This window comes from Rhipicephalus microplus, chromosome 5, assembly GCF_043290135.1.
Source record: "Rhipicephalus microplus isolate Deutch F79 chromosome 5, USDA_Rmic, whole genome shotgun sequence".
Classification (NCBI taxonomy): Eukaryota; Metazoa; Arthropoda; class Arachnida; order Ixodida; family Ixodidae; genus Rhipicephalus; species Rhipicephalus microplus.
The window spans coordinates 33256319-33278741 of NC_134704.1; the positions used below are offsets into that span (position 1 = coordinate 33256319).

Below are 22423 nucleotides of genomic sequence, written 5' to 3' on the forward strand. Positions count from 1 at the left end.
AAGTGATTTCGAGCTTGCAGCATCATTTGTTGAGAGAAGAGAAAGCGATATTTAGCTTACTGAGAATTTATTGTAAATTCTAGCCCGCGTGCTGTGCTATAATAATTGGCATGCGTGTTCTTGGGAGCCTTAACTACGGATCGGCAGCGTTTTCTGATCATTCCCAAAAAGTGTTATAGGGCCCCTTCAAGACAAGGTGTTCACATGCTGTACGACATGATTATTAGCTACGCCATAGTCGAGAGATTACCAATTTTGTGCTCCTGGTGTTACTAAAATTCATGGTACACTAGTGTTCCTGCATTTCAGTCACATCAAGGTATGGTCCCAGGGACCAAAAATTAAACCCATATCCTCAAGCTTAGCAGCAAAAGGCCTTAGATGCTAAACTTCCATGATGAATGAGTTCATCAGAACATCATTTGATGAAGGCCACTCAAAGGAAGAATTTGATCTTGTTCAAAAGTTTGCTAGTGAACATGCTACAATAAAAAGCACAGTCAAGCAACAAAGCGTTACTTCGTGCTGAAGGAAACAGCAGTATCACACCAGCTTTCAAAATTCTGACTGTATCCCTCACTGCACAATGTAATAGACATCTTTTAATCAGACATGGCATTTCAAAATCGGATAAAATTGCAGAATGCAACATCCTGAAGAGACTCCAGAGAGGGATGTGCTCCTAATGCTGACAAATTCACGTTCTTCACATCATATGTAAATCTAAGTACTTGAACATATTTTAAATTCTGCTTCTATGCCACAGTTGGTAATCAAACCTGAGCCCTCACACAGCCGGAATGGGGTCCATCGATGTATTCAATTATTAGAGGAAGAAGCCCTTGTTCTGATGCACTCCTTTAGAGAACCCCCCAACTGCAAAATTGAAACCTCGAGATGTTTGAGTCGTTCAATTTTCCTGCATACACGGGCACTTCTGACCAATTATTACTGGTGAACGTATTAGGTTTAAGATATTTTAATTTTGTTTTAAAGTAACAGCAAGTTCTCTTTTGAGTAGGCCGCATCTCGCAACTTCGCCTCTGGTAAGACATAGTTTGGGGCCCCATGTGATGTTTCACAAGTAAAGCAAGTATTGTCAACATCACAGATCTCTGGGGTGTAAACAATACCATAAATTGCACCCGGCAAAGGCTATTGTTCCTCACCTCTCTCGCTCTGTTGTTGGGTTGCACTCAAGGTGGTTCTGGCTGCTTAGGCCAAGAATGCCTTTTATTTTTCCTGGGGGGACACACACTCAACAGGCTCAACTCCATACTGAACCACCCACATGGTTTCAATCTTCACCACACGCGAGGCCCTGATTTGAAAACTGCACTTTTGATATCAACAAAGCTCGAGTGTATGTGATTTTAGGCACTTCTCCACTGTAGGGCACTAGTTTCTCATAGATTTAGGTGGGTATTTCAAAGCGACGCAAAATTGGTAGCAAATCACAATGCTAGAATTAGTAATATAATATGTTAGAGCATTTCATTTAAGATTTAGTTTCAGGATTACCGGACACAAAGTCACAACTTAAGTAAAAAAGGCACAAGCAAAAACTTCGCTGTCAGTGGTTCTTTATGACCCCTTATATTATGCTGTATATGACGTCTTAAATAGTTCAAAGTTTGTGAAGTATGGCTGAACAAGATCAAGTCATACTATATGTAACCATGGAAAAACGGAGACCTCACCAGTCATCTCCTGAGATGGGCAGTTTACTAAGGCCGTTGGTGATCGTTGGCACTGAGGCAGTTGCTATCGTTTCAGAGGGCTCTGAAATGTACAAAACATGTTTATGGCGATCCCACTTTACAGCACTGTTTTTATAAATGTGAACATTAACAACTGTGCTCGAGTGTTATAAACTCTTTTAAGAGATTACTGGAATTTAGGCACTGAGAGAAAACAGCGTGCATTCATCTGAATACATCCTCTAAAATTTAGGGGGTACCTCACAGAAACCAAATGAGAAAGAAGGACATTCCTCTATTATATTAATTTTTATTTCTGCATCTTAAAATTATTTCATGATGGTGACAGTACAAATGGTTGCGCTTGTTCTTGTTCACCTATTGCCTGTGGCGCACACCCAATGTTCCCAAATGCACTTTCGGACTTCGTTTTCATCAGCACCGCTTTTTTTCGCCGAAACTACAATTTTGCTCTTTAGAAAAAGTAGTACAGTCAAGGAGGCCAGACAAGATTAACAAAAACGAAAGAGGCAGGCAAGCACACCGGATAGCACACCGAATGAAATTGAAGCTGACGTGCCCGTTGCGCAATTTAGCTTTGCGGCGCTAAACTAAACGAAGGGGCCACCACGCTACAAGAAAGAAAAAGTAGGCAATGATGTTACAAAGGTTCCCACCTTGTGCTTCCAGTGCTCTGAGCAGCTTTTGTAACTGTGCTTTGGTGAGCGTGATTACATCTTCCGAGCCCGTGGGCGCCGTGGAAACCCAGTGCGTCGGCTCGGATGACTGGAACTGATCGCGGGCATCACTACCCGGAATCATGCTGCCCCCGGACGCCAACTCGTAAACTCACGACGAAAAGGCGTCGCTACGGCGTCGAAACCTAGCAGTGAAATTACACGAGAACATCGCAGAGGCACCAGTCAAGCGAAGGAGGCGAAGCATAACGATTCGTGATAGCAGCGGGGCAGCGCTAGCTGTCAAAAAAGTTTGAACAGGGTCAACACCATGACAACGGTTCCACTGGCCGACTAAACAATCCCACCCGCGCTGTCCTTTAGCGAGAGCACGGCGCGTGGCGAGGAAATAAGAACACGCATGTATACCCACAGTCAAGGACGAGCCAGAAAGAACACGGCGTTCCTTTGAGCGCTGTTTCGCTCGTAACGCATAACATCACGCTTACTACGAAGCCGACGACGCAGCAACAACACAAACAACAAATTCATTAAACATACGTAGTGCTCGCGCGCCCAGGAAATTGAAACGATGCGTGAGACTCCGCAACAGGACGCTAGTTTTGTTTGTGGCTCAAAGACGTACTTATGCAATAGTGAGCAAGCTCAGCACCAAAAATAATAAAAGCAGCAAAATTTAAAATATAAAGAAAGCTGAGTGTTTCTTTTCTGTTGTTTCAATACTAAGGAATAAATTAAAACATAAAGTGTACAAAAGAAACGGAACCGAAACTAAACGTTGTCACACACATATGTTAGTTATGTTGTTACTCTGACTCTGCAAATACGTAGCAAAGCTCACTTATATAAGTTTGTTGAAATTAGTGAAATACATTATGTAAAAAATCAGTTTTTACAGTCATCAAATGCAACGCAGCTCGCGTTTTATCAAGACAACGAGAGGTGGCGATACATGGCAACCAATAAACGTCTGGCTGGGCTGTGACGTCAGTATACTACGTTTTCATCTGTTTTCTTCAGCGGCAACAAGAAACGAGCAAAAAAATACCAGATCTTCCCAAAATGGCGGCACCTAATAGTGTGTCGGCTACTGAAGGACAGTCATGGAATTCTTGGGCCGAAACTATCGGCTTCAGGAGTCCAGAGAGTGAGTAGAACGGCTCTTTCTTGCTTCCGCTTCCATTGGTGACGTGTGTGACAAGTGATGGCTGAATTCCTGTGGCCGCGGACAGCGGCAGAGAGGCTCCCCTGACACAAGCTAAGACTAAACGAATAAGAACAAGCACCGCTGACACAGTTACATACGTACTTCTTATTTTAGCGTGTCTCATCTTCTCTTTGGAGATCGCTTTCAAACGTGACGCCCTGAGACGAGCACTTACGGGATATCCTGCTTTTCAGCAGACGAAGAAGCCGATACGGAGGCAGAGACGGCGAAAAGAGAGAGCGATGCCATGAAATTAAGAAAAGAGGGTAAGGAAACCTCGTCCACGTATTCTCGTTCCTTTTCAACTTTTTCTCTGTCTTTACTCTGACATGTGTGGTTAATAAGCGTGACTGTCGAAGCGTTCGGTGCACTTTCGAACGGTGTGAGCGCGCGCGAACCGAACACTTGCCGAGCGCTCGTGTTTTGGTGCGCCGTTTCGTGTCTCTCGTGGTGGTTCCCGATGAAAACAAGCCCTCCCCCGTAACTCGCTTTCCAGTCGGATCGTACTGCCTGCCGGCTGACGACTCGAACCGATTGCACGTTTCGAGAAAAGCCGTTGTCTGCGCCGCATTGTGCACGAATTCGGGACCTGGCCCCCCCGACAAACTGTGACCTTCAAGTAGCCAACAAGCTGTGTGCTCCGTAGAGACGGCTCCGTGCCCAGAGCCGTGTCTCGCTTCGGCTCCGTTCAGGAAGCGCAAAATTTGGGGAGGGCAGCGGATAACGGATACTTTTTAGCCTCCGTTGCCCACGGAGAAACTCGCGGATTCCTTGCGCCTCTGTCGCGACTCATTCACGCGAAGTCGCGTTACGAAAAAAAAAAAAAAGTTCATCACCAATGTGCCGCGCTCGTAGTTACGTTCAAAGCCAGCTTCTGTCGCACCCTTAGATATTGTGGTGCACTCATGTGGCGCTTCCATCTTTTTCTTTTCTCCGTTTAAACGTTTCTGCGTGTGTTCTGAAACCACCGTAACGTTTCGTGCTTGGATGTGCTTGAATTGTTTTCTTTATTTTGCTCTTACCCGTTCGGTGACGTGACGAGCGAAAAAATGGGCGTTTGCGGCGCATTCTGTTTCAGATATGGAACTTTTTGGATTTTGTCCGGCGTGGGATGATTTCTATTTAGTTGTGTGCGAAATATGTAACCAAGTCACAAAACCACAGGCTCTGCGAAATCACTTGGGTATGTGCTCCCCCCTTTTTTTTCTTGTCAAAACGAAATTGCTATGCATGGAATATAAGAACACGTGATCGTATTTAGCATTGACTGTTTAAAACAGTTAAATATTTAAGTAAGGTTGAATATTTTTCTGTTAAGAGAGTGCTTATTTGTTAATAGTGTTTGTTATTATTATTTTTGGATGGCATGGAACTGTTTAGATGAGTGCTCGTCATTATCCTTTAATTGATGGCATGCTGAAACCATAATGCATTTTAGGAAAGTTAGTCGAAATTGAGTGTAACAAGCAGAACCTGGTGGTTGCTTTGTGACGTCTTTGGATAGAGATACACTTGTCTAGAGCAGCGGAGCATGTGACTATCGGCTCTGCTTTTGGCAGCAGCTTCTACCTAACGTTAGCCGTGAGCTTCAGTTTATGCTTGAATTACAGCACAAGAGCCTAGCATGCGATATGACTGTGTTTGGTATCATTACAGCAACGGTCTGCATATTTCTGCTAAAAACTGCGGTGGCTGACTGGGCGCTTCAGCAAAGCGTTATTCTGTCTGTGCGTTTTGTCACCTAATGTGAAATACTGCTCTTGACATTTTTCATGCTAGGAAACGGATGGAACAATCCTCCGCTATTAGTTAATCTAAAATTTTAGTGCTTTGCTCGGAATCGTAAGGTTCTCTCCAAGCTGCTAATGGGACATTTTGGAACGCACGTGTATTTTTTTTTTTTTTTTTGCTTATTGGTTTAATGTCGCCAGTTATGCAGCCGCTTTCATTGTGTTGCGCAATGCTTGCACACCAGCTGGTCCAGATGCACGCAACATGCGCCGAATCGCTGCGACAGCAAAGATTCGAAAGGCGAGCAAGTAGTTTGGTGTAAGGTATTTTCGTGCTATCTCCTACATCGAATTTCTTAATTGATTTGCTATTTCGTCATGTGCACAGGCACATTCCAGTTAGCATCAAATTATCAATCAGCTAGGATTCATTCTTTCAGTAAGGCTCCATTAATTTTTTATTAACTCGTGCAGGTTCCTTCTAGTGAGCTAATGAGTAAGGTGTTTATTCACAGAAAACACCATGTATTTATTAAGTTTTTTTTTTTTTTTGTAATGGTAAGTAGTGGTTATAAGTGTACTGAGGAGAGTGAGAGTATATACGTACATATAAACTAAACGCACTCAAAAACAACCTTAGAAAGCTATTTACATTTACTTTGATGCAGTCTTTTTTGTTTAGTCTGACTGCATGGACTTTCAAAACTTTTTTCCCCAAGTCCAGAATGCTTTACCCAGACAGATCTTAAGAAGTTGTTGCTTTGACATTAGGTGCACTTATTTTGACAGCATAGGAGTTGCGCTCAATTGGGCTGGAAATTTTATGTGCTTGAAGTTTCATTCCCCTCTTGCATGAGTCGCGCTACTTTCCTTATTTATCAAACATTGGGAGTTCTGCCTGACGCCGCCTTGTGCCTTTGTGCTCCTTCAGAGCAGCGGCATGGGAGCATTGGCAACTTTGCTAGGGGTGACCACACTGCCGACCCCTCCGTGCTCCACCCTTCTGGTGGAGGAAAGTCTTCGGGGCACAGCTCCTCTTCTTCGTCATCATCTTCATCCTCGACGTCATCGTCTTCCGCACCACGACACTCGGGCGGGCAAGCTGGGCGCCCGTCATCGACGGCAAAGGCTCCGACTGGATCCTCACTGTCAGGTGTGTGGAATTTTAAGCATTTTTCGGTTGCATAAACCAAGTGAAGTTTTTTTAGTTATGCTGGGGAACTTCATCATTGTTAGTGGCAGCATTTCGTTGAGTTTGAAGCTAACACCAGCACCGAGACAATGTAGTTGAGACGAATGAAGACCTTGCAATCCATGGAGCAGCTGCAGATATAACTTACGTGCTTTCATGTGCAACTGGTGTATAAAAGTTTCGAGGACAATGGTGCACAACATCAAGGAATTATCTTCCCTTCAAAATTAATATGTAGTCTCAGTTGGTGATCCAACTACACTTTGTACTTTAAGAAATGCTTTAAAACTGTTGGACCGGTATTTCAGTTACTTATAATGTTCAAAACCTACGTAGGGAAGCACAGCGGCTCTGCGGAACGACTAAAACGCAACCACCACACGCTGGCCCCTGTAGTTCGAGTGGAGCGTATGCCACTTCCACGGCAGCCTGACGGGACGGCCGCTCGCAACAGCTCGCCCGGTCGAGAAAAGGAGCTGCCCTCTCCCCAGCAGCCACCACCTCTAACCCCCGGAGGGCAAGGGCTGCTATCCGGACCAGGCCCAGGGCAGGCCAATCACGTGATGCCGGGCACGAGCGCCGGCGGCGCTCCGGCACTGGCAGTTGCGACGACCCCCACCACGGCGCCCACCTCTGTCAGGAAGGTGGCCTCCGGTGGAGCCTCCACAGCCGGCACTGGTTCTTCTCACGGGAAGAAGATTCAACGGGAGAGGAAGCTGCTGCCGTGTAAAGGTGCGGGACGTAGCCAATCGAGGGTGGTGTCGAGGGATATTGGAAACTCTTGTTAATGTTCTCGCTTAACTGTCTGAGCTTCGTCCCTTCTGAAAAGTGCAGCCTTTGAGTCGCAAAGGAAGTTTTTACAAGTCTGCACTCCATTTCATATATCAAGTGCAACATCTTCCTTGGTGGTGCAGTGGTTACTGTGCCTGTCCGTTGACGCAAAGATTGTGGGTTTTATACTAGCTGCTGCTAGTATATTTCGATGGAGGCGAAATAATAGAGGCTCGTGTGCTAGTTTGATCTTGGCGCACGTCAAAGAACGCCAGATGGTTGAAATTTCTGGAGCCCTTTGATATGGCGTGCCTCAATCGTGTTGAGGTTTTGGCACTACTTGAGGGGCAAAGCTTTGGAGGCTAGCAAGCTTTGTTGTGATAGTTGCATTCCCACCAAGAAAGAGTTTTGTTTTACCAACCACAATGCATTTTTTTTCTCGTGTTTTGGCTCTGTAATAAATGAAGTTTCTTGGTGCTTTAAAAGATTGAGAAAGCTCAACTTACAGTTCCGAATACGATCTTCTGGATCAAAAAGTTCCTCTTTGTTTTCGGTTCTTGGCATTTCATTTGCAGGCCGTCGCGACTCTGCTCGCACAGGCTCTTATGATGACGAAAGCCTAGTACTAACCACACGAACTTGCACATTTTGCTGGCTGAGCTTCTTACTTAGCCTCCGCACTGCTACACCTTATGTATGAAACAAAGCCTTGAAGCACAGGTTGCAGATTTGCATTTCATTTTTTACTGATAGCACAGCATTTGGGCATGCAGACCGGATAATCGGAGCTGACGTTCTAAAAGCCTTATTGAATTGTACATGAATTAAAAGCATTTTTTTTTTTTACCTGACCGTAGATAGGTGTGAATGAGTCCGTGTATCTTGAGCACTGGCCATATTGGGCTCCCGAGTCGAAGCATTCTTTTATATGGACATTCGGCCTGTATAGTGGCTAGCGATACTGTAACAGGATAGTTCTGTACCAGATGGTGTTTCAATGATGTTCTTGTTAACCGCAGAAATTAGACATTTCTTTTACCATAAGAGAAATCCTCATTGAACAATTTCTACAGTATTCACTTCATATTTATGTATTTATTTGCTAATTTATTAGGTTGCTGTGCACGATTGACCGAATTGCATCGAGTTGCTGTGGTAGATAGGACTTAAAAAGAAATTTTTGTAACCTCGACCTTCCTGTAACTCTATAGTTGGGAAACCTTCATGTAGTTGAGCATGCATTGGGATTATTTCTGCTGATACATAAGAGGTAGTTATCAATTTTTATAAATTCCTGTGTGTGTGTGTGTGTGTGTCTCTGAAATGTAGTTCACTAAGCATAGGCACGCTAAATGTTTCGGTTTGTGTCAAGCATGAAAGCTGTTGTTACATAGCCTGTCTTCAGTATTTTGTATTTATTAATCTTCAGATCGTGAGTACGACCCAAACAAGCACTGCGGTGTCCTTATTGGAGACAGCGGGAAGCCGTGCACCCGCTCCCTCACTTGCAAAGTAAGTGCTCGTCGAAACCACCTAGAGGTCAGAACTTAGTCGTGGTGTTTTAGTTGGGTACAAGTCTAGAATGAGCGTGTAACCGTGTGAATTTTTTTTTGATGATGCCGTAATAGTGGGTACATTCAAAGAAAGCCACGAAAACATCAAAATTGGAAAAACTGAGTGGCTAAAGCAAAGACAGTGACATGGGTGTACCTACTAAGAGGGGTAGCTCTGTGTAGTAATGGAGTTACACGGGTTTGATGATCACTCGTTTTGCTCTATCCTTCACCCCGCTTTGTCAGTTCATCGCTCCTCCTCGTAGAGTACTATCCCCATCTGCTGCGGACAAAGGTGTTCTAGTCAGTGCTAATGTCAGAAGCAACGCATGGCAAACTGAATTGTTGGGAGAGGAGCACAGAATCTGTTTTCTATATTGTGAAGCTCCTGTGGCTCATACGCATTTGGCATTTTCGGTCATTACAGCATTGTGAACTCGGTGTGCGTGTTTACTACAAAATGTTCAAAACAAAAAAAAATACAGGAGGTGTTTAGAGCCACATCATGGGCGCCTTCTGTTCATTTGTCACCGAGCCAGATACTTAATGTTCAGCCTGTTTGCAGTTGTCAAACCACGTAGGGCTTTGTCATTGTAGTCTTTTACAACAAGACCACATCTAATTGTTCACCTATTTGCTTACAGACTCACTCCTTGACACTGCGCCGAGCGGTTGCTGGGCGCCGAAAGAACTTCGATGAGCTCTTGTCCGAGCACCGAGCCACAAAGGAAGCGGCTCTCAATGCCAGCAAATCGGCACATCCGCCATCGTCGTCAGCCAGTTCGGTGACAGATGGAGTCACTTCATCACCTGCACCATCACCACTGTCATCTCATCACACTGGTGGCCCATCCACTAACGTGGCAGCATCATCTGCTGGAAAACACGGGTGCCCCAGTGAAGGTGAGTTGTTGGATGCTTTTCACAAGTACACCAGCTGGAGTACTGCAAACGACTCCAGTTACCTCACCAACACGTGTTTCTGGCACCAGGATTTTCAAACAGAATTGGCTCGAAGAACACTTGCTCACACAGAGTAAAAAATGCTGCACTACTCAAAGCAGGAGGTAGACTAATTAGTGTGTTCCAACAATCTGTTCATAGTGTCCATGAAGTTTTATCGCGCCTCATTTCGATGGAAGCGACATGAAAAGGCCGTGTACATACACTTAGGTACACGTTAAACAACCCCAGGTGATTGAAATTTCTAGAGCCCTTTAGTACAGGGTCTCTTGTATTAAAATTATGGTTTTGAAATGTAAAACCCGAAATTAATTTCTTTCAATTGCATTCCCAGTTCAGTTATTGTGCTGTCCTGTCTCTAGAAGATGAAAATAAGGGGCAGTGTGGAGTTTTCTGCCCCATGGTGCGCGTTATTCTGAGCGAAACGTGTGAACATTACACTTTCAAGGTGCACCTGGGAGCTTCGCCTTTTTGCAAAATGTCTGCATTCTTCTGGCATATCCACGTAAGCATTAATGAAATTGCAGTACTACAGTAATTTAATTATTTATGCACTATGACAGGTAATGTTTGGACAAATTTTTGTTCCCTCATGCAGCCCTTCCTGGCAATAGGACGTCCGGGGGATCGGTGCATTTGGTTGCACGAGCTCCGAGCGGTGGCGGTTCCAAGCAGAGTGTGTTGTCCAAGGGATCATCTGGTACAGCCGCCTCCTCAGCTGGAGCCTCTGCCAAGCAGGACCAGAACTCAAAAAGGTGTGTTCAGATTTTGAAAAGTGGGGAAAATAAATTTGGGCAGTTTGAACTTGTGGTGCAAAGACTGAGAAAGCAGTAAGGCTGGTGGTGTTCCCTGCTCCTCACCCTCACATCACTCTTCACCTTTGCTTCTCTTCCCCCCCTTCGTATACTCCACTACAGGAAAACCTGGATATAACTGAATTGACATATTCTAGGAAAAATTCGTTATGAAGAGGGTTTTATTATATGCAGGTTCATTACGAAAATTCAAAAAATCAATTCACAGATTAAACAAAAGGGGAACTGTAGGCAGAGCTCACCCAAAACACTTATTTTGTGGTAATGAACTGCGGTATTGTTACAGTAGCAATGATATGGACACTCGACTGGTTTTTGTCATCGCCGCCATGTTCCGTAACGAGTCCAAATTGATAACAGGCCTCCGCACATCGTAACTTTTACAAGTGGATAAAAGCACGCGACCGCTGCTGAAGCATAGATCAAACTAGCCGGCTGATCTCTATCGCCTGGAGGGTGCATACGATAACATCCACCCCGCGTGTTAGAACTGCCGTCGAATGCTCAAAGGAAACCTTTCAAAGGAATTGTTCAAAGGAAACCATTCGTTTTGAGCAAGCATGAAAAAAATGGGGGGGGGGGGGGTTGCTCGAGTAGCAACCGTGAAGTTTGATTTTCAGGGCGTGGTCCTGATCGCTGGTGTGCGTGCTATCGCGGCAAGCATCAGTGCGCTTTCAACATGGAGACTGTGTGAAAAGAAAGCGTCTACTTGGAGTGGCCGTATTTACTTTCATACTTTCATGAGTGTTTTGTAGGAGTTCCATGATGTTGGAGCGAAAGAGTTGGCTGCCAGCCTTATTTTGCGTAACATTAATTACAGTTGGTTGCTATCGCACTCATATTACATCCAACGCGCCGTCATGTAGCCAGAGCTAATCGGCTAATTGCAAAGGCTACGGTCCTTTGAACTGGTGCTGTGGCGTGATGAGTCGACCTCCGAAGATCAGTCGTTCTCACCATGGTCTCGGAAAGTTTCTATCAGCTCCTCAAATGACATCTCCTCGCTAATGGCGACATGGTTGTCCGCATAAAAAAAAAAGAGCAAACCTGTATGTCGTCGGGGGCCACTCTATGCACGGGCAGCGAAACCGTGCACACTGTCGAAAACTAAGCGCGAATGACACCGCGTGAAACTAACGGGTAAAGCGCTCTCGAAATGCAGCCTGGCCCCACATAAGTGACGCTAACTAAAAGCGTGGCACAGCCAACACAAAAGTAGTTTTTGTTTCCGTGGGAAGGGGAGGACACATCTGCGCATGCGCCTGCGGCGGCAAGAACGGTGGAAACACCAGTTCGAAAGGCGCAGGCTTGCCTTGTGCACATCTGCACACGCCATGCACTTCGTCAGCAGCAGGGCAACCACAGAAGATGCATGCTGATGCCAAAAGGGCGAAATCCAGGGCAAAATTCTCAGATTGTCCATCGCGAAAATTCGTTATCAACGTTGTCTCCTGCTGTTACTTCGTTACATAGAAGGCGCAAATACATGTCTGTCTATGGAGTACCAGTGGGGAATAGAAAAACTTCATAATATTGAGGAGTTCGTTATAGGCAGTTTTTAATAATGCATGTGCTGACAGGGAACACATTAAAATTATCCTATTTTTCCAAATTAATTAGGGTCAAATTAATGAGCTTTTACTGTGCAGTGTCTCGTGCTTCAAACTGTTGGTCATTTCGCCCTCACGCTGCGATCTGTTAGCTGCCTGTTCAGGTCACCTGCTGTACAAAGAGGTAGGCACCACACTTATTTTAAGTTAACCAGGACAAATTTATAATAACCTGAGAAGCTTAAAATTGCAGGACATCTGAGGTTCAGGTTTTTATTCATTTATTTTCACATACTGCACCCCAATCTGGGCTATTGCAGGAATAGGTTTTTCAACATCAGCACACAAAGGGAAAGGCAATGCATCACAGCAAGAGAAAAAAAAATAAACAAAGAGAAAAAGAAGAAAACAAGAATAACACTCTTAATTAAACAAAGCATGATTTAAGACATTCATTTGAGAAATCATCCACTGATCTGGTTGACCAAGGCAAAACATAACATTTTTCTATAGTGTGCAGAAAAAAAGCTGAATTCAAATAGGTTACCGTATTTACTCGATTCTACCGCGCCCTCGATTGTAACGCGCACCCGGTTTCCACGACAAAAAAAAAAAAAAAAAGTAAGACATGAATTGCAATGCGCACCCATTTTTCTCGTTGGCCCGCACGATCACAGCACTCTGGAAAACGACTCCTTTCGGGAGCGTCTTCCGTTTAAATATGAGGTACGGGGGAAGCTTGTGCCTATCTGACGTGCTACAGAGCATTGTCGTCACTCTAGTTTTACCGTGGCCCGATGTCAGCATGCGAACTTGCTTCGCCCCTTCTTCTCGACGGTTGTGGTGCCAGGCATGTCGAAGTAAAGAGGCGTCTGATCGGCATTCCCGATTTGCCCAAGCAGGTAGCCGTTGTTGTGCCGCAAGTTTAGGACGAACCTCTGAAAACTGTGAAGCTTTTCTTTGTGCTCCTCGGCAACTTTTCACATATGCCCGTTCGCCTTCGGAGGGAAAAGCCTTTCCTCTTCATGAAGTTAGTTAGCCAGCACCTGTTCGCTTTAAACTGGCTCCGCATTAGCCCTTTTTCTAAGGCTAACTGCATAGCCTGCACTTGGAGCAGTTCTGTCATCACGGGCCGCTGTACCGCTCACTGCTCAATCACATATTCGCCGAGCAGCTCCTCAATTTGCGAATACCGACCCTGCTGTGGTCCACTGAAGCTTTTGCGTGAATCTTTGCTGTCGACAATCTTCTGCTTTTGCTTCCGCCAGTTCCGCACGCACGTTTCGGGAACTCCGAACAACCGCAATGCGGCCCGATTTCCGTCCGTTTCGGCACACGCGATGACTTTTCTTTTAAAAGTGGGAGTGTTTAAAGTCGGCCCTTTCATGCCGTCGATGCTAATGCACTACAAGATGACAAACTCCTCAGCACACGTACGAAGTGCCGCTCATGGGAAACACATGGGCAGAAATGGCCGACGCGCCATGCCGACGCACGTAGGGGGCGGCCATTTTTGAAATGCCGATGGCATTAGAATGACCGTATACATTTTTTTTTTCGTACTCGATTCTAACGCACGTGCGATTTATGAACTCGCTTAATCGAAGAAAAGGTGCACGTTAAATTCGAGTAATTACGGTAGTACATAGATGGAATGGTGTGGGTTTCAGTTTTTCGGGAGACAAGTATTCGTTAATGTGTAGTGTGGGGTATTGAAGGGACACTAAAGTAGAATAAAAATTTATGTTGGAGTACAAGGTCAATGCGTTTAAGCGTCTAAAATGAAATGACAATATTACCAACAGTAGTATCCTACTTACCGAGAAATTAGTGTAAGTGCACAAGAACACATGCGCCGCAAGTGTAGCATTCGTTAAATGATCCCGATCACATCAGACTTACCGCCTACAATTAATCACTAGTAATCAAACTAGCTGCACTAAGTAAAGAAGCTTCCATGCATCAAGAGACATAATGAAATGCAGCTTGTTCGTTTCTTTTCGATTCATGAAAAAAAAAAAACACTGGACATTACAATGAGGAATGGCGAGAGTGGTTCAAAAGTTCAATTTTCGTCTGGTTAAACTGAACAGGTCATGCCATCTCAGTTGAACTAAGTACGCCTGTCATCTGGGAGGCCATAGCAGGAAATGTTCAATGACCGTTGTTGCTGCTGTGGCTCCCGCTGCTTTCGTTCGGCTGCTACTAGTGTCGGCGACCGCGCAGTGAAGCCAGCCAAGGTTGTGTAGGGCAATAGTGACGTAAAGGGTTCCACTTGAGGCGGGTAATTTTAAGTGTGGTAATGTGATGCGGACTACTAAAACGTGAATTTATTTCAAAATAAGCACTATCTTGGCACAAAAGTTGCACTACGAGGTTTCTGGACCGCTATTTCAGTAATCAACATCGGCTGAATACTTGATATTAGTGTCCCTTTAAGAAGAATATGCAGCAACTTTCGGCATTTGAGATTGCGACGCTCGGACAGAGTTTATGGACATAATATAGCAAGCCGAGAAGAGGGTGAAAAATTTTAGTCATAACATCAGAAAATGAAACGGGGGGCTTTCTTTTGAACATACTGCAGCGTGTTGACATCTGGTACTTTATGAGGGTTCAATACAGGGCCGGCATATTCAAGAATGGGACGGGTGGGCGATTTATACATGAGCAATTTTGTTTCATGTGGATCATCTTTTAATGTAAGATTTAGAAAGCCCAGTTTCTTTAAAGCTTTATTGCAGGTTGTAGTCGATATCTTTAGACCAAGGCATGTTGGCTGTGAAGGTGAGGCCTAGGTACTTATAATCGGACACACGTTTCAGTGGAGCCATTGAAAGAGTAATCGAACAGAGAAACAGAAGTGTGCTTACAGAAGGAAAAAGTGACTGTTTTAACTAAGTGTATGTTCATTTGCCGTGTGTAGACCATCTGCAAAATTGTGCAAAAGAATCAAGTAAAATGTGGTCATCGTTGGTATAATTACATTATACAGTACACAGTCGTCATTGTTAAGGCGGGTTTGGCAGATACATAACTGAGCAAGTTATTTATGTCTGGTAAGAACGAAAGTGGTCTTAGGACTGAGCCCTGGAGGACTCCTGATGACACATTCACAACAGATGAGTTTGAGGAACTCAAAGAAACATACTGGGAACTGTTGTTGTTTAGAAAACTAGCAGTCCAGTAGCCATTGAGTAATTGTTAAGAATAGGGTGAAGTTTATGCAGAAGCTTAGAATGTGTAACAGCGTCAAATGTCTTTGAAAAGTCAATGAAAATTGCATCGATTTGGTAACCACAGTCTAGAGCGTGCGAAATGTCATGTGAGAATTCTACAAGTTGAGTTATTGTACCATAACCTTGAACACAACCATGCTGAACACCACATTCAGGTTCAAAGTTCAATGGTTAATTAGAACAAAAATCACCGATGTGGCCGTTCTTGCACGTCCCATGTCAATTTTTGGGTTTGCATAGGTTCCGCTTGAAAGCTTGCGAGTGCTTTTTTTTTTCTTTTTTTTTCTTTTTTTTTTCTCCTCAAGTGGACTGATCTGTATTCTCAGACAGATTGTCAAGATAGGTAATTGTGACCTGTTTTCTAGGCAGATTTGTCAGCCGCTGCCCAACAACCATCAACTCCTCCGTTTTGCGGTGTTTTTCTTTCTGCCTCAGTACACCAATGGACACAACGCCTGCTGCACAGGCAACTAGCCAGCCATCGACTGGTAACAGCTCTACAAGTTCGGGAAGCACGACGCGTCAAAGGCCAGACCACAGCAATGATCCTTACGTCTCGCACCACCCTAGGCCAGCAGCCGTAAGTTGCGCTTACACAGTTACCGCTTTATTGGTGATGTATGCGTGTAGGTTTGCACAAAGTAGAGCAGCGTTAGGAAAAGATATTGTGTGTGGCAAAGGTGACAACCGTAAGGCTGAGAAATGGCACCACAGTTAGCGCTGTCATCCATGTCATGGACAGGGCAGTAAGGGTAGAAGCCGTGAGGAGTACACTCAAACCTCATTTTAACAAAGTCGCACCTGCCAGGACAATGCTTCGTTATATCTAAAAATTCATTATAAACATATATTTATTTATTTGAAGCTGTTAAGACTGAACTACTGCTAGCCATGCACGTTGTTTTTAATTACTTCAGTGACATAAGTATTAATAACTTAATGCCAATTTTACTGTTACAGAGCGCACAATATTCTGTAATACAGTCAAACTCCGCTACAACCAACATCGCTTCAACGAAATTTCTGCTACAATGAAATATTCACGATTCCCTGTCAGCAGTCCATAGGAGTCAATGCCACTTTTTCTTTGATCGTCCCGCTTCAACGAAATTTTACGATGCAATTCCAGGCTCAGCTACTTATTGCTAAGCAGTAAACCCTATCTTCAACATTTCAATGCATTTTCAGAGCCTGAAAACGCGTCAACGAAGTCTAAAACACGCGTTGGCACCACCGGAAACCGCCGCTGTTCAGCAAGCATGGGCGCCGCCATTGCTCGATAGCGATGACAGAGACTGCCCTGTTTTTGTTTTGCCACTGTCTTGCTTTTGAGCCGCAGACGATTTATGGCGGAAGCTCAGTCGCTCAGTTCATGGTTTCCTTCTCGCAGCTGCTTAGTGCAACCGCGGCACGATGCCTTTTCTGATTCTGATGCTTATCATTATGTTCGCGCTTGGCCAGTGTGGTAACTAATCAGAGCGGCTGTTCGTCGGCATTATCAACAAAATCAGCTAGCCGCGAGTGATGGATGATAAGAATGGCATAAAATAATGCAAAAGTCCCCTCTCCACGATACCCTGCCGCCATTTCGGCGTTGTTAGATACTTTTGACGGTGGGCAGCTGCTGGTGTTAACGTGTTAATGCAACTGTTTGGTTCGTTCACGAAAGCGGTTGTAGCTGTTGTTTCAGCGTGCTTTTCACTATGGCTTGGCTATGCATGGGTGAGAATCGCGTCGTGACGCGGACATTTTTTTAATTTTGAGAATAAACATTTCTGTTTTGGTAGCTCAGATCAGGTATATTTTTTTGTTTTCACTACAACGAAATTTTTTCTGAGCCCTGTCAGTTTCGTTGTAGCGGGGTTCGACTGCAGTACGCAGAATTTCGTTCGACAGGACTTCATGCTTACGCTATTGCAAAAGCTACGACACTTTTTGTTGTGCTAGTTAGTTGGTTGACCGCTGTATTTTCAGGTTTCTTCAACCAAAATAGATGGTGGCTGTGATAGGCCAAGCACACTACAAAAACCAGTTCCAAACGCCATCATGCAGTAGTTTGGAATGCAGACCAGTGTGCAAAATTGAATGCCTCAGCATCTGTTGATTTCCAAGGCTACTGGTTTCGTACTTGACCAGTGTCCATTTCACCCCACAGACATTTTTCCAGGACTGTGTAACCTTGCTTACACTTGGTCGTTTTACATTATCCGACATTTTGAAATTGAAAATTTGCTACCTTTACAGGTGTGTACCTTTGGCCTGAGGCAAATGGGCAACGGCTTGTTTCTACTGGACCGGCGGTGGGACGCGACCCGTTCAGCTCTGGCCTCGGCACTGGGCACAGATGGCACGCAACCACCACCCCTGAAGTATGGAATGCCACTGTTGTGTGCACAGTAGAGTAGAGCGTCGTCGGTACATTTTCATTTTAATACAATTTTAGGGCACCAATGTTCGATACGTCACCTAACTACAATTGCACGGTGTGCTTTCCAGCTGCTGGATATCTTTCAAACGATAGAAGTTGCGAGACGTGTGTTAAAAGAGCACTTGTAGCCAACCAATATTTTCCCAGCCACATACTCTGTAGCCAGAAACAGGTCAAGCACAAAGAAGGCTTACTCAGCCATTACACTTGCAAATGTTTGCTTTTGATTGCTTCACAGCTGTGGTGATAGCTCCAGGAAAGCGTACAAAGAAATTGTTGCATACTACAGCAGGCATGTGCGGATGTTATGTTCTGTCAGTAATTTTGGCTCTGCTCATGCAACAAGCTTGCGCTCATGTGTCCTGCAGCCTCTGTGTGCATTTGATGTGTTTGTTTGAGGTTCTGCGTGTGTTTTTGGCAAAGTTAGAAAGTGGTAATTTCAATGCACATCTAGGGCTTGGTGCCAGATTAAGGAAATGAAGTTCTATGCATATGAAGTTATAAAAAATTTTGCTTTATTGAGGACGCCATTACCTTGATCGTCGTTTTATCAGGGTATAGCTGCATTTGCAGTGAAATTTTTTCTTTGTTTCTTATGTTTTAAAGTACCAGTCTCGTGTATCTACGATGCTGTGGCTTCTTCCTTTCTGTGTACATTTCATGCACATTTCGTTTCTGTACTTGGAGTGATGTGCCTCTTTGGAGTCATTGTTTTCAGCTTTTCTGAACCATAAGAGGTGGTGGGTGACTGTGATTAGCTAAGCACACTACAAAAACCAGTTCCAAACACCATGACGTAGGAGTTTGGAATCCAGACCAGTGTGCGAAATTGAATGCCTCGGCATCTGCGATTTCCAAGGCTACTGGTTCCTTACTTGACCAGTGTCCATTTCACCCCGCAGACAGTTTCACAGGGCTGTGTAATCTATTGTGCTTACAATTTGCAATCTTATGCAGTTGTACCCCTGTATAAAAGGCATGCACTGGGAAGCACTTCTTGTCTTCTATACAGTCAAGCCCGCTTATAACGAACCTGAGCGTGACGCGGCATCCGTTCGCTATATCCCGAAGTTCGTAGTAAATGAAACACGGCTTTTAAAAAAAAGTTGAGAGTGAAAACAAACTTTTTTTGCACCAAAAAGTCCGTGACGCTCGTGTTTCGAAGAATAGAAGCGATAAGGGCGGTCTCGTGTTCATTTAAAACAGCAGGGTGCTCGTTCGCTGAGGCCCATAGCATAAGCTGCATGAGGCACGGGCTCCTAAGTTTCATCGTTCTCGCAATCTGATTCCTCCAAATCGCTCTTGCCACGTGCTTCATTCACTCTGCCCTAATCCGTGCACGGTTCCGCAGTGTCGGCATCATCATTGGCCGTAATTAAACCATCGCAACAGATGTCCCACCCGCTGTCCCAGGTCGGAGTCAACGACGCACTGCCACAAATCGCCTCCCCAGTGATCCTGTTCGGGCTCCGTATTGGGCCCGACGTCGACAAAGTCGGCCTTGCAAAACCAGCTTCGCGCGCATGTAGCCGTCACCACTGCCCACGAAATATTCACCATCTCCACAGCTGAATACCGGGACGCCCGAAGCTGCAAGTTGGCTGCCAGGTGGTCAACAGCTATGAGCAAGCGCTCCGCAACGCGGCACCTAACGCGCTGATTGTGCTCAAGCCAAGCGGTCACACTTTCGACGTTTTGTTGAGCGGCACGAAAAACCGTGCTAGTCCTGCGGCCATCATGACCACACACGCACACCAAGAACAAGCGAAACGCACACATGCGACACACATGCCAGAGCACGTGGAACAGCTCTGGGCCCGTTTCCGGAAAGTCAGAAAACGAAACTAATTCGAGCCAGCGGGGCGGGCGTCGCAGAGCGGTGAGGACGGGTGAAAGGGTTGTTATCAAGAGAGGTGAGCAGACTTGCGAGAAAGGCAAGGAGTTGCGATAAAGAGAGGGGAGGATGCGGCGGGAGGGCGACCTTGAAAACCAAAACACACGGGAAGGAGGCAGGTTGGGTAGCTTGCTTGAAAGGTCCGGGAAACTCGCACGTAGAAAAACTTGGAAGGAGTGCATGACCGCATGAATCGGTGTGCGTGGTGGTGTTCGAAGAATCGGCGGCTGTAGTCGAAAAATCGTTTCGTTGCGCCGGCGGGTTTGCGTGGCCTCACGAACTTCCACAGTTCGCGATTTGTTCCGCGCAAATTAACAGCCGTTTTCGCACTTCCGCACGCGCGCGGAAGGCATGCTGAGCCGGGTGCAAAGTGAGCGAGAACAAGTCCTAAACACGAAACGAATCTCAAATTATCAGTCGGTGGGCTAGCGTACGCGCGAGCACTAGACGCAGACTATCGGATACAGTCGGTGGCCGACGATGTTGGCAAATTGTCTGGTCACTTCAGGCCGGTGACGCCAACGACAGTACCAGCGATCAAAATAGGGTAGATGGCCGACCGGTCTTTGAAAGATCGGTGGCAGTGTGAAAACACTGGCCTCGTCTGTCGATGCGGGGTGCTCGGAGTAGCAGGGGGACAAAGGACGGAGGGGTGCGTAACAAAAAGCGGTCAAGGAGAGCGGCAACTAGAGAGGCGCGGAGGCAGGGTCAGCGTTTAACAATAAAAATGTATGGGCACCTCGCCGATACCTGATCGGTGATCGAAATTGGTTTCCTGGGAAGTCGGCAGACCGCTGACTTCGTTCGCTGTAACCGATCATCGGCGCTTGGAGACGTTCGTTGTAAGTGCGATTTTATGCCTTTGAACCAATGTATATTTTCACGGCCACGCGGATATTGTTCGTTTTAAGCGAAAGTTTGTTTTAAGTTCGGGGCCGTTATATGTGAGCTCGACTGTATAAGCTGTCTCCAATAAGCGGTGTACCACATCTGCATTTTCTTATCAATCCCTATTTCAGTGCAGGGACACTGTGTCTTATGCCCCAAGTGTGTGTAATATCGGTGTCTCTTACAAAGCCGTCGGACTGTACTGTCGGGCATCTTGAAATTGAAAGTTTCTAGTGGAAATGCATGAGCTGAGTGAAGACGGTCTGCACAGGGAGTTAACTTTCTTTATTTGCATTCTGTGAACGCTGCATGGTAAAGAGAATCCTGAAGTGCTGCAGTCCATGGGATCTCAAAGAGAGAGAGGATACTGCTTTTCTAGCACAAAGGTGCTATAAAAGCAGTATCCCATACTCCAGGGGTATAGCCAGGATTCATTTAGGGAGGGAGGGGGGGGGGGTACCATGTGCTGCCCTCTGGCTATACCCCTGCAGAATACCAAATGCAGAAACAGATCCATTTACAAGCTAAGCAGCAGTAATCAAGACATGGCTTGTCTGCTCTTCGCAGGAGACTGTGCGTGGTTGACTCTCGGCTTCCAAACGCTGCTGGTTCCGGTTATGTCTCTTCAAAAGATGAACACTTGCGCTCCGCCAATCAGCACAGCATTGGCAGTGTGGCAGTGGTGGAAGCTCCGGTTGCAGTGGCCACATCACAGACTTCAGTGCCACATACTCTGGCCACTGCTGTTCGAAGCAGTTCACATCCAACTGGCACGAGTGGGGGCACCTTGAGCACTCAGGCAATGTCGACAGCCATTGCCGCTGCCCACCCAGTGTCAAAAGCCACCCACCCGTCAAAGCAAGCAGCTCCGTCCAGGAGTGCGGGGAGCAATGGTGGTGGCAGTAGTGGTGGCAATGTGCTTCTGTCCAGTGCTCCTCGCAAAAAGAAGCCAGTCTCCTCCACAGTCGCGACTGTGGTGACCTCATCAACACCGTCGCTGGCCTCGTCGCTGGCCACAGTCTCATCGATTGCAACCAGCACGCCGGTGTCATCAGTGGCTTCCGCTGTGCAAGTGCCGTTGTCGGGCACGTCTGTGACCTTTCCGTTTCGGACCCATTTGGGTGCACTGTCGAGACTTCAAGTGTCGGGGCAGGGTGTGGCTTCCAAGGACGGAGGTACAGCCATGCTGGTGACCACTGCGGATGTGCTCAACGGGCAGGTCAGCAGCGGTGGCTTGCTTCACTCGGTTAAAATTAGCAAACCGGCGGTGGCCACAACATTGCTACAGTGTCGCCCTGTTGATGACAAAGCTGCAAAGCCAGCTGCTGGGCCTACCCTGCTGAAGGCACGCAAACTAAACCCTCCTGCATCTGGACGCACCTCATCGACACCTGTGATGAACAACCACCACCAGCCTTCCATCTCCCAAGGCTTGGTCTTGCCGGTAAGTGCACACTTACGTGAGCATGTGTATGGAATGAGAGCATATGCATTCTTTTAGAGGGGTCATCAAGTTCTTTTTCAAGTTCTGTAAAATACCAACCATGTGCTCACACCCTCCACCATTTTGGAGGGGGGGGGGGAATCTAAAGTAAGAGCCAATGACTGAGAAAGCCCCCTCCTCCCCTACGGCCACTGTTTTTTCAAGATGAGCATGTAAAAGAATCACAATAATAATAATTTTTGTAAACAGAACCACAATAATAAGTACACTGAATGTGTATCTAATTTTGTGAAATTTTTTATAAATAAAGCATTTAATAAGAAACATGAAACATGTATGGGCACTTTTTTA

The 22423-nt window shown here is 45.7% G+C and overlaps 2 protein-coding genes across 5 annotated transcripts in view; one reads left to right on the top strand and one right to left on the bottom strand.

The window, feature by feature from the left end:
• The window catches only part of LOC119174746 (uncharacterized), a 35836-nt gene extending 32791 nt beyond the window's left edge, over positions 1 to 3045 (bottom strand). Inside the window, exons 1-3 of one of the 2 annotated variants that reach the window (XM_075895164.1) lie at positions 2939 to 3045; positions 2378 to 2583; positions 1701 to 1782 (exon numbers count right to left, since the gene is read on the bottom strand). In XM_075895164.1, coding sequence (XP_075751279.1) covers positions 1701 to 1782; positions 2378 to 2522 — 227 coding nt within the window. In that variant the 5' untranslated portion in view covers positions 2523 to 2583; positions 2939 to 3045. Of the gene's footprint in view, positions 1 to 1700; positions 1783 to 2377; positions 2584 to 2810 lie in introns of both variants that reach the window. The other variant, XM_075895163.1, reaches the window with a different exon arrangement.
• Positions 3046 to 3396: 351 nt separating this feature from the next.
• The window catches only part of LOC119174745 (uncharacterized), a 29781-nt gene continuing 10754 nt past the window's right edge, over positions 3397 to 22423 (top strand). The window contains exons 1-12 of one of the 3 annotated variants that reach the window (XM_075895170.1): positions 3397 to 3545; positions 3803 to 3871; positions 4684 to 4788; positions 6267 to 6488; positions 6864 to 7259; positions 8728 to 8810; positions 9496 to 9754; positions 10263 to 10319; positions 10413 to 10569; positions 15854 to 15998; positions 17663 to 17787; positions 21196 to 22072. In XM_075895170.1, coding sequence (XP_075751285.1) covers positions 3461 to 3545; positions 3803 to 3871; positions 4684 to 4788; positions 6267 to 6488; positions 6864 to 7259; positions 8728 to 8810; positions 9496 to 9754; positions 10263 to 10319; positions 10413 to 10569; positions 15854 to 15998; positions 17663 to 17787; positions 21196 to 22072 — 2580 coding nt within the window. In that variant the 5' untranslated portion in view covers positions 3397 to 3460. Of the gene's footprint in view, positions 3546 to 3799; positions 3872 to 4683; positions 4789 to 6266; positions 6489 to 6863; positions 7260 to 8727; positions 8811 to 9495; positions 9755 to 10262; positions 10320 to 10412; positions 10570 to 15853; positions 15999 to 17662; positions 17788 to 21195; positions 22073 to 22423 lie in introns of all 3 variants that reach the window. The other 2 variants (XM_075895169.1, XM_037425785.2) reach the window with 2 other exon arrangements.